This window comes from Spermophilus citellus (genome assembly GCF_964194105.1).
Source record: "Spermophilus citellus genome assembly, chromosome: 13".
Lineage (NCBI taxonomy): Eukaryota > Metazoa > Chordata > Mammalia > Rodentia > Sciuridae > Spermophilus > Spermophilus citellus.
Window position 1 is genome coordinate 57346836 of NC_138193.1, and position 15348 is coordinate 57362183.

Consider the following 15348-nt stretch of genomic DNA (forward strand, 5'->3'; position numbering starts at 1 on the left):
AAATAAAATTAAAGTATTGTGTCCATCTACAACTAAAAAAAGGGGGGGTATGGTAAAGTGCCCCTGGGTTCAATCCCCAGTATAAAAATAATTAAAACCTTTTTGCACATCAAAATTATTTTCAGGATCTAGCTCGGTAGACACTTGCCTAGCATGCTCAAGGCCCTGGGTTCAATCCTCAGCATCTCTCTCTCTCTCTCTCTCTCTCTCTCTCACACACACACACACACACACACACACACACAAACACACACACACACACACAAAAGTGGTTTTATAACCAGTAAGGTAAAGATGTCCAACTCCAGGAAGAAAATATGTAAAGGATATAAACAGGCAACTCATAAAAGAAAACATAAATGTGAAACTCGTGAAAAAAAGTTTCAATATAGTTAGAAATTAGAGAAGCCAAGTTAAAATCAGGAGAAATCCTGGTTTTTGCTTAACAAAGTAGTAAAGTTTAAAAAAATGTGATGCCTGGTGTTGGTGAAGATGTAGAAAAAAGGGCCCAATGGTGAGTATACTTTGGTAAAAGTTTTCTGTAAAGCAGCACTTCTCAAGAGTGGCCAGGAGCCCTGGGGCTCCCTGAGATACTTTCAGGGTCAAAGAGGTCAAAGCTCTTTTCATAAGAATGCTAAGATTGTTTTTCCTTTTTCATTCTCTCTTGTTCCCTCCTATAGAGTGCAGTGTTCCAGTGGCTGCATGATTTGTGATACCACAACAGACTGATGCAGAAACAGATATGAGGCGCCAGTGTATTCTACTGCCAGACATTAAAGAGAGTGGCTAAAACCACTCCAAGGACTCTGGAGGCTGAGGCAGGAGGATTGAGAGTTCAAAGCCAGCCTCAGCAGTTTATCAAGGTCCTAAGCAACTCAGTTAGACCCTGTCTCTAAATAAAAAGGGCGGGATGTGCTCAGCAGTAAAATGTCCCTGGGTTCAATCCCCAGACCTCAACTAAAACAAAAAAAGGACTGGAGATTTAGCCAGTGGTAGAGCCCTGGCTTAGCATGTGTCAGGCTATGGGTTTGATCCCCAGCACCAAATACACAAAAAAAGTACTGATCTATGCTACAACATGGATGAACCTTAAAAATATTATGCTAAATGAAAGAAGTTAGAGTCAAAAGGCCACATACCATGTGATTCTACTTCATAAAATGTCCAGAATAAGCAAATGCATAGAGACCGAAGGTAGATTAGTGCTTGTCAAGGACTGAGGACTGGGGATTGGAGGTGAGGGAGGGAATAAATGATAATAGCTATGGGAGGATGAAAATGGCACAAATTAGTGGTTATGATTGATACCATTTGTGTATATACTAAAACCCACAAAATTGTACAATTTTTAAATGACAAAGGGTCAGACCTGGTTGTGCCCACCTGTTATCCCAGCAACTCCTGAGGGTGAGGCAGGAGGATCACAAATTGAAAGCCAGCCTTAGCAATTTGGGGAGGCTCTAAGTAACCTAGCCAGACCCTGTTTCTGGGAATGTAGCTCAGTGGGTAAGACCTCCTGGGTTCAATCCCTGGTACCAAAAATAAACAAATAAATCGATAAAATTTTTTAAAAGTGGCGAATTTTGGGAATGGGAATGTAGTTTGTTCAGTAGTAGAGCATGAGATTAACATACAAGAGGCCCTGGTTCCATCCCCAGCACAAAAAAATTAAAAAGATATACAATATGAAAAATACAAAACATGGTGAATTATATTTATTTAGGTACTGGGGATTGAAGCCTGGGGTTCTTTGCCATTGTGGTACATCCTCAGCTCTATTTTTTTTTTTGAGATGGGTTCTTTCTCACTAAGTTGCTGAAGCTCTCCATAAATTGCTGAGGCTGTCTCAACCTCCCAAGTCAGTGGGATTAGGGGTGTTTGCTACAGCAACCAGCTAGTTTTAATTTTTTTACAAAATTTTATTTATTTATTTATTTTATTTTCTTTATTTTGCAGTATTGAGGATTAAACTCAGGGCTTCACACACATGCCAGACAAGTACTCTATCACTGGGTTATATCCCATCTGCAAATTGTGAATTTTATGGTATATAAATAGGTTGATTTGATAAAAAAAATTGCATATAAGTTAGGGTATAGAGTATGATTTCCTTTTTAAAAAAAAAGTAGTACATACATGCATACAACAAAGACTAGAAAATGTTAACAGCAACAGGATTGTCATATGAACTACATATTCACATATGTTTCATAAAAATGTTTTGCTTTCTTAATTGAAAAACTAGACAATAAAAGTCATTAAATACAAACTAGGGGCTAAGGTTGTGGCTCAACCTAGAAGAGTGCTTGCCTTACAGCACCACATAAAAATAGATAAACAAAATAAAGGTATTGTGTCTACCTACAACTATAAAAAAAAAAAGACAAATTAAAACAAACCAGGCATGTTGGTGCACATCTAAAGTTTCCCAATTACTGGGGAGGCTGAGACAGGGGCATAATAGTCTACGTGATTTAGTGAGACTATGTCTCAAAAAACAAACAAATAAACACTGGGAATGTAGCTCAGTGCTTGCCTGGCACATGTGAGGTCCCAGGTTCCATCCCTAGTATGGGGTGAGGGTGGGGGACACCTACTGCATGGGACCTTGAACTCAGTGAATTAATTCATTTAAATGCTAGCAGTGGTGCTTTGTATATGGTAAGCATTTGATACATGTTAGTCATTATTGGAGGTGTTGCTTGGGGTGGGTTCAGGTTCCAGTTGAGGGAATGGTCACATCAGACCTCATTAAAGTCCTAACAGGAGTCAGTGGGAGAAAGCTCTTGTGAGTTCACTGAGCAAATTCAGAAAATGCTTTTGAACAGACAATGAACTAAAAAATGAAGACATGCTGGGTGTGATGGCACACGCCTGTAATCTCAGTGGCTCAGGAGGCTGAAGCAGGAGGATCATGAGTGTAAAACCAACCTCAGCAACATAGGGAGGCCTAAACAACTCAGTGAGACCCTGTCTCTAAATAAAACATTAAAAGAGGCTGGGGCTGGGCCTTAGCAGGTAGCACACTTGGTGTGTGTGAGGCACTTGGGTTTGATTCTCAACACCATATATAAAAAAATAAAATAAAGGTCTATCAACAACTTAAAAATATATTTAAAAAATAATTTTAAAAAAGGGTCTGGGGATGTGGCTCACTGGTTAAGTGCCTCCGGTTTCAATCCCTGGCACCAAAGAAAAGAAAAAGAAAAAGAAAAAAATGAAGACATGGGTTTCATCCATATCCACATGGAGGCAGGATTAAGAAAGGGCACTGCATCTCACTGTGATCCAACTGCTCAGGGAGTAACCAATCCAGTATCATTCTGAGTGACTAATTGGGCAATGTGTTTGGTGCCACAGAAGTATCATTGCCTAGCTCCACATCAAGGCCTGCTCAGCCTGGCAGCAGATGCCTGGAGGCATAATTGGCCCTGGGAGAAAAAGAGGGGTCTGTAGTTATCTTATCCTTACATTAGAGTACACAAAGCCCAGGGGCCAATCAGGAAGCTAGGGCACAGGGGCAGGGGATGGAAGGGAAGAAGGATAGGGTCTGCTTTTAGGAACCACCTTTTCATGTCTAACCTTCACTACCATGCCCCTTTTCTGCATCCCTTCTGTGACCTCCTCTCTTCCCCACAAAGCCTAAAGTGACAGGCATGACCAGGGATGTGAGAGCAAATCTGAGTTCCTTCCTTTCTCCTTCCTCCTCAACCAAGCACCCATGAATAGCTGCTCAAAATGCCAAGCTAAGGCTTGTTGCTGCCAATTTTTTGTTAGTTTCTGCTTTTCTCTCTTGAGTGTTTATAGAAGGCCAGCGTGTCAGAAGTCAGAAGCAGGAATGGGTGCCACAAAGGCAGCACTATTTCCCAAGGCAGCCAGGGAGTTGTGGGTATTCTCTTATCCAGTCATCTCAGAGGGAGAACTGAGCCTCAGAAATGGGGAGCAACTTGTCCAAGATCACGCAGTGACTCCATGCCAGAACCTGGACTGGAACTCAGGTCTCCCGGTCCTCCAGGTGTGATTTTCCTGTAGAATGTTGATACTTAAAAGCAGGAGCTCTGGGGACACACGCCTACAATTCCAGCAATTTAGGGAGGCCCTAAGCAATTTAGGGAGACCCTATTTCAAAATAAAAAATAAAAAGGGCTGAGAATATATAGCTCAGTGGTCAAGTCTCCAGTGCAAAAACAAAACAAAAATAAAAAAAAACAGGATCCCAAGAACCCTAGACCTCTAGGCAGGGTCAGGGTGAAGGAACAGTTATGTCACCAGGCTAGGATACCCAAACAAAATGACTTGGGGGAACTGCAAGTTGTTGGGTGTGGAAGGCTGGTCGGTACTGCACTAGTGAGGTTGGTGGGAAAAAGAACCTGAGGGCAGTGTAAGTCTTGCTAAAAAGTTTGGATTTTCTTTTGTAGGTACACATGGAGAGTGGACATGAGACTTAATTTAAGTAGGAATGTGATGTAAGTCATAGTTGAATATTTTAGAAAGGCCCCTCCTGTGACCAGGCAAGGTGACCAGAAGACCTGGCAGTGGAAAGCTTCTCCTGCCACCACTGCTTATTCACATGTCTGCTGGGTGCTGTCTCACCATGAGGTGGTGGCAGACCCAGGGATGTTGGACAGCATGTGGTGTACCACTTAAGGTCACCAAGAGTGCCTGGGGGTGAGGTGGGTTCAACTCAAGCACCAAGCTCTTGGTGAACACTGTTTAGTTTTTAGGTCATGGAGAATAAGTATGTGCTGGAAGGGTGAACCCAAGCATGGTGATTCACTGTCCCTTAAAGGGCTGGCTTAGTGGAGCATGTGGTGGTCATGTTCAAATGTGCCTGTGTGTGGGGATTGGGGACTAGGGGGATCAGCCTTCTAAACACGTGATACAACTCCTGTGGCTATGACACAACAGGTGTTTGTCAACCTGTTCAGGCTCCTTTATTGTGGCAGTGGCTGTGGCCTCACAGCTGGTGGTAGGAATGGAGCTATAACAAACACAGCAACTGCAGAGGGGCCTTATGATTTCCAATCCTTAGTTCGGAAGAGAACTGGACATGCTCAAGCTGCCCCAAAGAAAAAGGACAAAGTATGTATGTGGGTGGGTTCTGAAATGAAAATCTCCTTAGGAAAGAGCACAAAATAAGTGAGTTAAATTTCAATAGTCCAACTGCCTAGGCCTAAATTGAAGACCTTCTTCTACCTACAGTTCTTATTTATACCTTTAACATTCTGCTTCCTCTTGGTTCCTTATTATCTGCCTTAAGTGAAGTTCTTTCCAAAAACAACAAAAGAATCTTTTTCCCTGATGATCTCTCCCTCAAGTTCTAGTTCTGTTTCCCTCCTTTGCATCAAGTGTTTGAGTGGTCCATATTCCTTGGAGACAGGAGGCCCTCTCCTGCTGCACTTCCCTCATTGCTCTTCTGAAATCCTACTCTCCAAGTGCATTCACTTCATTGAAATTTGTCTTCCTCAGTATTTCTTTATCTCTAAAATAACTGAGGGGAAGGGTAAAAAAACTATTGAAGTTTACATTTCTTTTTTTGTTACTGGAAATCAAACCTAGGGGTGTTATACCACTGACCTACATCACCAGGCCTTTTTTTTTTTTTTGAGATAGGGCCTAAGTTGTTTAAGATCGATAAATTGTGAGGCTGGCTTTGAACTTGTGATCCTCCTACCTCAGTCTCCTGAGCCACTGGGATTAAAGACATGGGCCAACACACCTAGCTTGAAATTTGGGTTTTTATTTTTATTTTAAATATTTTTACTAGTTATTAATGGACCTTTATTTGTTTGTTTGTTTATATGTGGTGCTGAGAATTGAAACCAATGCCTCACACATGATAGACAAGTGCTCTACCACTGAACCACAACCCCAGCCCCAATATCATTATTTTATTTTTATGTGGTGCTGAGGATCGAACCCAGTGCCTCACGCATTAGGTTTTTATTGGTTGATTAATTGAAGGGGATAGAACCCAAGGCCTCACACATGCTAGATAAGCACTCAATCTCTGAGCTACACCCCAGTCCCTTAATTTTTTTTATCTTAATTGCTAACATTTCAATTTCTGTGTTTTATCATATAATTCTTAGAATTCTGCTTGTATGTTTTACAAAGAAGCAGAATGACTAATGTATACATGTAATTTATAAATAAATATGTAATAAGGGTAAGGCTTCTTGTTGGAGATGCAAAAAACAAAATGTTTGGGAACCACCACGAATTTTTAGGATAAAGCTTGAACTCTTCATTATGACAGTCGGTACTGCACTAGTGAGGTTAAGAATTCAGCCTCATCTTCCTCCCTTTACCATTTATTCATGCTTAGACATCTTCCCAATGTATCACATCATCCTGTTTAAGTTCAAAGTATTTTACCCATGGTGGATGTTCAATCAGATCTGTTAACAACCTCTTTAGCATTACTATCACTTCATCCTTGAAACTTTCCTCCTTGGCTCCTCTCAAGGGTACTATCCTGGTTTCTCTCCTGCTGCTTCAACTATTCCTTCTGTCTTCCTAATTGGCTGCTTCTCCCATGTTTATTCTATTTTGTATGTGTGAGGTTCTTGAGTGCTCTACCAATACTGAGCTACATTCCCAGCTCTACAAATATTTTTTGAGCCTCCACTCAGCACAGTGACAGGTGCAAGATACAGCGATGAAGAAGACAACTAGGTTCCTCACCCTCAGATGAGAAGGAAAAACTCAAGTCTCTAGCCCTTTTCCCTTATTCGTCTCACATAGCTCTTCCTTTTTACTTTGCCTCCCATTTCTAGTTACTGGTCAAATATTTCTGCTGGCATATGCTTCTATCACAATGCCTAGATTCATTGCTTCTCATTATATGTCTCTGGCCTCCACACCCAGTTTCTCTTGCTTTGATTGTTCCCCCCAAAACACCCAGAGGTGTTCTGAGGTACATCCCATCCCATCCCTTTTGAAACAAGGTGTAAGATGCCCAGCCTGGCTGAACTTGGGATCCTCCTGCCTCAGTCTCCCAGTAGCTAGGATTACAGGCCTATAGCACTGCTTCAATTGGACCCTTTGTGTGCCTATTGATACCACTTTCCAGTCTGAGTTAGAACCTGCTTGAGGTAGTTTTCTAACTGCTGTTCCTGCCCTTTGTCTCTTCAAGGTATAATTAATCACATGCCTTATTGTCCAAATTATTTTTTACAAATTATCGCCAGCTTTGTCCCAATAAAGGGCATGTATAGTGGAGAGGAGGGTTAGGAAAGGTTGAGCTCTAATTTTCCATGGGGTATATTCAAATTACTTCGCCTAGCAAGTTTCAGAGACTATAGGCATGGCGTCTCTGGGTTTGAGTTCATTACCTACTTGCGCTGATTAGTGCTTATTGTTTCCAGAAGGTAATGAACAGGCTTCCAGGTCTTCACTATTCCCCATTCCCCCATGTGTCTTGGCCTCTCAGACAAGCTCCTCTAGCTCAACATTTAATACTAGTTTCTTACCTTTTAATTAGTTGTCATCTCTTCTCAGATATTCTAGAAAACTCCTACCTCCCAAAATAGGCTTAAAAAAAAAAAAACATGTTCTAGACTATATATATATATATATATATATATATATATATATATGTACTTGGAATTGAACTCATGGTCATTTAACCACATTCCCACCACTTTTTCTGTATTATCGAGACAGGCCCTTACTAAATTTCTGAGGCTGGCTTTGATCCTCCTGCCTCAGTCTCCTGAGCTGTTGGGATTACAGGCATGAGCCACTGCGCCTGCCTTAAACATCTTGCTTTCCCTAACATTCTTTTTACTTACTTAAGCCTAGGAGCTGTATACTTTTAACACTTTCATTTTGTAAAGATTATAAATTAATTTTCCCAAAGCCAGCAAGTGGCAGAATGAAGTATGAAAGCAGGCTTAACTAATTTGGGCTCCTTTCAGCAATTGCCTGACTGGCCTCTACAGTGGATGTGAAGTATATGGCAATCTTACCTCTAGAGACTCTCAAAACCAGGCCTACACCTCAGGAAAAACATGTCCTATAGAGAAGCTTCAACAAATATTGTGGGTAATACTCCCCTTCCACAGGAATTTCTCTTTGCTAGTAGTGATTTCATATAGTGCCTAAGGTTTGCATTACCTACTTTGGTACCTAATTATCTTGTTGCCATTGCCTTGTTGATAATTTTTCTTTCATTAGGTCCATCCTAGCCCCATTAGCTGATGTGGACATGGGACATCTAGGCCTTCACCACAGAATTCCCCCCATCTGCCAAAGAGAAAGTGATACTCAACTCAGACACTTTTGGGGTGTTAAAAAAATGCATTTCTCTGGTTATTTGGGGTAGGATCCAGGAATTTGTATTAACACCCTGATCATCTTTAGGCTGTGATCAATGGGTAAGTCAAAATTCTTGCCAGTAAGAATTTAAGAAATCTTGCCTCCTTTAGGCAGGATTACTTCCTGGTACAGTGATTCTCTGAACATTGCACGCATCTGAAAAACTGGGAACTGGGCCTCTTTTGTTTCTGGACACCTCACTTGACAGGTGTAACAACATCCTCAGACAGGCTTGCCACAGGTGCATGCAGGCCACGTGCAAGGTACTGTCTGCCTAGCTCTTCCTTTGACCCCTTTCCCCCAGCTGTCCAGCTGATAGACCCCTCCATCCCCACAACCACGACGCAGCTGTTGCCCTCCTCCCACCCATGCCCCTCCCCCAACCCTTTTCCACCCCAGGCTCCTCCCACCTCAGAATATTTTATTGTTCCTGGCTAAGTTTTTCATATGGGATAGGGGTAGAGGGGGCTGGTTAGATGGAGAGGATGCTCTCCATTCATCAGGTCCTACTGAATGGGCACTTTTTCCACCTCAGAAAACCTTATGTTTTCTATCAGGGAAATGGGCAGAGGCCACTCTCTGGAACTTAGTTGGAGGGATGTCATTCAGGAAAGAGACCCTCCATCTCTGTAAATACCCAAAGCAGGCCCAGCCTGCTGTGCTCCTTTGTTGAGGCAGGGGGAATGGAATCTTACCGATAAGGTGAGAAGAGCTTGAAAGAATACTGAGGGCGGGGCCCTCTGCCCTCCAAACACCTAATGCTAAAAGGGGAGAAAAAAAAAGCACCAACAAAGAGTTTAAGATAGCAATTCCCAGCTTTTTCAAATATGAAGCATTTTTTAACCAATCCTTTTTAATTCTTAAATTCTTGACATTACAGAACTAAACTGAAATTTATTAACATTCCACTCTTACATTTCTTATCGACAAACAGAAATAAAATCCATGAGCCAAAAAACCCAAAACAAAACTAAAAACAGGGAAAAGCTTATAAAACTAAATATGGATTCCAGCATTAACAGCTGAACAGAGAATGTGATTTTTAAATTCTTAGCGGATGATAAAGTGTAGAAACTGAACACTTACAAATTATTTAAAACCTGGAATCACTGACCAGAAATTACACAGTTGGATCATGGGAAAACAGCAGAAGGGGGTTATGAGTGATCCTACACTGTTCTAGCTGCAACCCATGCCCTTCTCAGAGGAAAGCCTGGCATTGATTAGATATTGGGCCAGACTAATACTGGCAGCAGAGCCAGTGATAGTAACCTGCCTACCAGAAGAGCCTTCCACTGGGTTGGCAATTTTGATCTGGGCCCCGGACATCTGGCGGATCTCATTGATGTTGGCGCCTTGGCGCCCGATTATGCAGCCAATTAAGTTATTTGGAATGGTGAGTTCATGGGTGGTTTGAGTAGATGCATCCAAACTTGCCCAATAGCCTTTCACCTCTGGAGAGCTGGAGTCAATTCCGGCGAATCCGGTCCCGCCGTGCATCATGGCAAAGTGAGACTGTTGTCTTGCCACCTGGTTCAGCTTGGCCAGATCGAGCGGAGAAATGGTGTGTTGTCCTTGAATCGAGTAGGCATCTAGAGGTGGTCCCTCCAGGTCATGGGTGGCGTGAGGGTAGCCCGCAGCGTCGCTGCACCGATCTTGGCCGCCAGCGCAGATAACCGGAGAGCTGGCCGGCATGGGCTGGTACGGAATGGTCATGACTCTCCCTTGCGGAGACTGGGAGAGCGTCTCCAGCATGACCAGGCAGATCTGCTTGACACACTCGGTGACAGACTGCGGCACGCCAGCGATAGTGATTGCCCGCTCGGTGGAGTTGGGCAGCATATCCCCCGCCACCTGGACCTGGGCCCCGGTACTCTCGCGGATCTCTTTGATCTTACAGCCGCCTTTCCCAATCAGGGAGCCGCACTGGGTGGCCGGCACCACCAGCCTCAGGGTGACCGGGGGCCTGCTAGCCGCCGTGCTGTTGGTCATGGAGCTGTTGATATCTTCCTCCAGCTTGTCGATGATCATTGCGAAGGCCTTAAAGATGGCATTGGTGGGGCCGGTCAGAGTGATGATTCTCTCCGGACAATTCCCCTCCGAGATGTTGATCCGCGCGCCACTCTCCTCGCGGATCCTCTTAACCGACTCCCCTTTCTTCCCAATGATGCTTCCTACTTCCTTTCCGTGCATAAGAAGCCGAATGGTGAGAGTCACATTTAGTCCACTTTCAGTCACACCGGCATCCATGGCGAGCGGCGGGCGGCGTTCGGGGGAGTTGGGCTCGTTACGTGGTCAAGTCTTTGGTGGCTGGCGGGGGGAGGGGAGGTGTAGGCCCAAAACTGCCGGCGCGAGGCGAGCGAGGGCCGCGGGAGCGAGCAGGAGCGGGCGGGAGGCCGCGGCGTCGTCGCAGGGGCGGGCGGCGGCGGCGGAGGGGGCGAGCGGGGCCGGGAGCGGCGGGCGGGCGGGTGGGCGAGGGCGCGGCGGTGGCGACTCCGGCGGCAGCCTCGGCGGTCTGGGCGGGGCGGGAAGCCCGCTTTCAACCCCGCGTACCCTCTGACCCCGGAAGTGCTTGCTGCGCAGGACCCCTTGAAAAAAATGAGGACCCGTTTTTTTAGGTCACAAGATTGCGCCAACCTCCACGCGGTACTTAAAAAAAATCCTTTCAATACCGGAGTAGTGAAAATAATGCATTTGATGGGCGGAAGGTGTGAGTCCGGCAGGGTTTTAAAGTGAACACGTGTTTTATTAACTCCAACAGCACTGGCAGGTGGCTGAAAATATTAATATTGTTTTTGGGAGACACATAAAATTTTCCTGATATACCAAAGGGATTTATGCGCAGAGTGACAAGGGCAGCCCCGGCGATCAGTGCAGGCGGCAGCTGGGACGCCGCGGGTTTAAAACGTGCGCGTGAGGTAACCAGACCGCATGCGCGAGGGTGTGGGGAGGACGGGAGGGGCAGCCGCCGTCTTCCGGGGGGGAGGGGCGGCGAGGTGCGGCCTGTGGGGCGGTGCGCGCGCGAGCGGGCACGTGGGGCCTTTTCGTCCCCGGCGTCCGGGCGCCCTGCGCCAGCCCCCACTCCTGCCTCGGCCCCACGGAGGTGGCCGGTGAGCAGAAAGATCGAAACCCGAGCCCCTACCCCGGGCCAGCGCAGTAGCGCCTTTGTGTTTGTTAAGTGCTCGTAACAGCCATGAAAAGAATGGCGTCCATTTACATAATGCTTTGTTTGCATCTTGCTGGTTTCTTTCTGTTGAAACCCGCAGAAACCCAACCTAGCTATTCGGTCCTTTCTACCGTGGCAGTCTCTTGTCTGCTATTTGAAACAATAGTGTGCGTCTCTGGAGGCCTTATTTAAATTCTAGCGGTGCCGACCAGAGTTGGAGGTTTCGGCGGCATTTCCCGCATGGCCTCTCCAGTTCTCGCGTTTCGGCCCTCTTCCCTCACAGCGCAGCCGCAGCGCCCCACTCTCGGGCGGCCCTTGGTGACGCCCGCCATCTTGGGAGGCCTTTTCTGCCTAGTTCATTTCGCTAGAAAATGTCGCTGAGATGCTGGCACATGAGTTGTGGTTTCTGCCCCTTCCCTTTCCTCCTTGAACTAAGCTAGACTCGAGAATATCAAGTGAGCAAAGCATACTTAATTACTCAGTGAAACTGGGCTAACGTGGCGCTCCCCATCGTCGCCCCCCCCTCCCGTGGCCGCCATGTTTCCTGAACACAAAATGGCGACACGTGGCCTGGATTCATCGCTCAGGAGAAATTGGGGTCGCCCGAAAGCTCTAGAACGCGCCGCCTCCTGTTTACTGGGACTTTCCTGCGACGGAGTCCTTAAGATCCCTCCTGTAGGCTGGTCCGAAACGTGGCGGAAGAAGTTTAATCCCCCCTCCTTTAATTTGAAAGGAGAATGAGAATAATAGTAAAATGTAGGCACGGTGTCGATCATCTCGGCCTTTTTTTTTTTTTTTTTTTTTTTTTAGATTTTCATAATGTATGGGCAGTACCAAGGGGAAATTTGAAGTGTCCCCCCTCCCCTGTACCAAAACACTTAGAAATCACTGCTTTAAGGAATGAGATGGGAAAATACTGCTTTCCCAGATCTCTCAGTACAGGGTGTTGTGCTGGGAAGACTAAAATATAATTTTTAAAATAATACAAATATGCAGGCATACTCTATAGGCATTTTCACCCACAGCTTATTATAATTTGTATTGTCTTTTATGGTCTAGAAGGGACAGATCTTATGGTAGGCATTTTATTGCATACTATCTTAATTTTCACCACGCTTTACGAGGTAGTTATCCCCTTCTCTTTCTCTCTTTTTTTTTTAAGCAGAGGAAGACACTTAAGCCCAGAGAAATGAAGTGAGCCATTCAAGGTCATACATTGTCCGGGATGGAATCCAGACCTTCTGATTTCCTTACTGGTGAGCACATTTTCCAGTTTTTCTATAAATCAAGGTTTTTGAATTAAATTCTTTTTTTTTTTTTTGGTAGCAAAAAAGCTACCAAAGGTGCTTAACCATTGAGCCACATTCCTAGCCCTCACCCTTTTTATTTTTTTATTTTAAAACAGTGTCTTATTAGGTTGCTTACAGCTTCGCTAAGTTGCTGAGGCTGGTTTTGAACCTGTGATCCTCCTGCCTCAGCCTCCCGATCTGCTTAGAATTTAAATTGTTTTTAACGTGTAAATGTGCTGACTTTGAAGGTTACCTTTAGGTAATCCTTTGTTGTGTAGTCAGCCCATTTGTATCTCCTTGGGGATTTCCATTTTCTCTTGATGTGAGTGACACACACATTTGAGCCTTGTCTGGGCTTAAATGCTGTTTAGTGAGGTAACTGGATAAGGAGAGAGAGATGGAAGTGATTCAGACCTTTTCCAAGGCCCAGGTGTCTTAGTCTGGCCTCCTCAGTGGCACATTTGAGTTACCTGGCTCTAGGGTAGTGAACAATTCTTTGAGAGACTCACTTGATTCCTTTAGCTACTTATGCTTGACTCCTTCTTCACTACCCCTATCCCCAGCTCTGTAAAAATGAGTTATTTTACTCTGGCACCAAGCCTCCATTACTCTACAAATATTGACAAACCCTGACATAGTGTTAGATAAATCATAGTCTGTGGACACCTCAGTGTAACACATGGTTAGGGGGTCCAGGTAACAAAAACATGCCTAAACAAGGACTACATGGCTATTACAGATGGAGAGGGATTTTTGCTTTTAACTTACATTAACGTGTGTATCAAATTTTCCAAAAGCTTTCATAATGTTCTATATAACTCTGCAAATAACTTTGATAGGTACATACTGTAATAATAGCAGCATTAAGTACTTAGTTGTATGCTAGGCCCTGTGCTAAGCCTATTCTATGCTTTAACTCAGTGGCTCTTAACATTATTAAAAGTAAAATATTAGAAAAAATCGATTTTACATTGTAATTCAGATGTACACATATCACATATCAGTTCTTTTTTTTTTTTCACATTGGGAATTTAACTGAGGATGCTTTACCATTGAGCAATATCACCTTTTATTTTATTTTATTTTTTTAATTTTGAGACAGGGTTTCACTAAATTACTAAGTTGCTGAGGTTGGCTTTGAACTTGGAATCCTGCCTCAGCCATCCTAGTTGCTGGGATGATAGGTGTGTGCCATGTACCCATTTTATATAACAGATTTTTTTGCAAAACATTACTCATTACTACATGCAATGTATTCTGGTTCCAATTTCTGTTCATTTATTTATATTCAAACATAAAAGGGGTTGTTATAACTAAAATGATTCAAAACCCATTAGTAGGTTGTGACTGGAATACACATTTAATCCTCATATAAGCTCATGAAATGGGTGGTGATATTATTTCCATTTTATAGAGGTACTGAGAGGTGAAGGAGTTTGTCCAAGTTCAGATAAAGTAGTAAAGTATGGATATGAATGTAGGCAATCTGAGTCCACAGATGGTATACTTAACCATAAGGTAGATGTGGTCTCTGTAGAGTTCCTTTTAGGGAGACAGAGTAGATTAAAGAATTAAAAATACTGGGCTGGGGATGTGGCTCAAGCAGTAGCGTGCTCGCCTGGCATGCGTGCGGCCCGGGTTCGATCCTCAGCACCACATACAAACAAAGATGTTGTGCCCGCCGAAAACTAAAAAATAAATATTAAAAAAAAATTCTCTCTTATTCTCTCTCTCTCTCTCTCCTCTCTCTCTATCTAAAAAAAAAAAAAAAATACTAGTAATGGCTTGGCATGGTGTACACACCTATAATCCTAGCCACTTGGGAGACTGAGGCAGGAGGATTGCAAATTTAAGGACAGCCTCAGCAATTTAAGGCACTAAGCAATTTAGCAATATCCTGACTCAGAAAATAAAAGGGCTGGGGATGTGGCTCAAGTGGTTAAGCACCCCTGGATTCAATTCCTAATTAAAAAAAAAAAAAAGATACTAGTAATGGTTCAAATCTGGGTGCGCTCTCCAAATACAACAACAAAAAATATTAGAAAACAGGAGACAAAAGGACTAAATTGCATATGGTCATGGAGTATCCTGATTGAACGCATTATGGTTCTCCAAATTTACTTTTTTTATCTTCCCTAAAGAAATTTTTACCCATCAGGTAAAATTTTTTTTTTCCCAAGATTGCCTGTTTTAATTCTTTTCTGCCTGAAATATTTCCTTGATTTCTTCTTATCTGAGTACCTCTAGGACTAATTGTACTCCTCAGTGAAGTATTCCCTTTCTCATCTTCCTTAGCTCTTAACCTCCCCGAGAATCCTGTATCCCACCTTCCAGTGGCCCCACATTTTACTATTGATGTGTCCTGTAGGCTCTCCAGGTGCCCTGGAGATGCTATAATTTGTCAAAGTGGGCTCTGGATTTTGGAATCCAAGGCTCTATGCCCTAGCCCCATTCTGTGACTGACTAGCTGTGAGACTTCTACAATTTATATATCTGGGTCTCAGTTTTTTCCACTGTAAAACAAAAGATTAAATGATCACTAAGCCATTTTTAAATTCTGTTCTGGGAGTG

The 15348-nt window shown here is 43.8% G+C and overlaps 1 protein-coding gene and 1 long non-coding RNA gene across 8 annotated transcripts in view; one reads left to right on the forward strand and one right to left on the reverse strand.

The window, feature by feature from the left end:
* Positions 1-9118: 9118 nt before the first annotated feature.
* Positions 9119-10839, reverse strand: PCBP1 (poly(rC) binding protein 1). The gene has a single exon (XM_081264182.1). The coding sequence runs from the start codon at positions 10570-10572 to the stop codon at positions 9502-9504; it is 1071 nt and encodes a 356-aa protein (XP_081120308.1). The 5' UTR covers positions 10573-10839; the 3' UTR covers positions 9119-9501.
* Positions 10840-11288: 449 nt separating this feature from the next.
* Positions 11289-15348, forward strand: part of LOC308632583 — a 57906-nt gene continuing 53846 nt past the window's right edge. For 5 of the 7 annotated variants that reach the window (XR_014018594.1, XR_014018595.1, XR_014018596.1 and 2 more), the window contains exons 1-2: positions 11289-11432; positions 12654-12744. This is a non-coding gene — a long non-coding RNA (uncharacterized lncRNA). Of the gene's footprint in view, positions 11433-12090; positions 12245-12650; positions 12745-15348 lie in introns of those variants that run through there. The other 2 variants (XR_014018593.1, XR_014018599.1) reach the window with 2 other exon arrangements.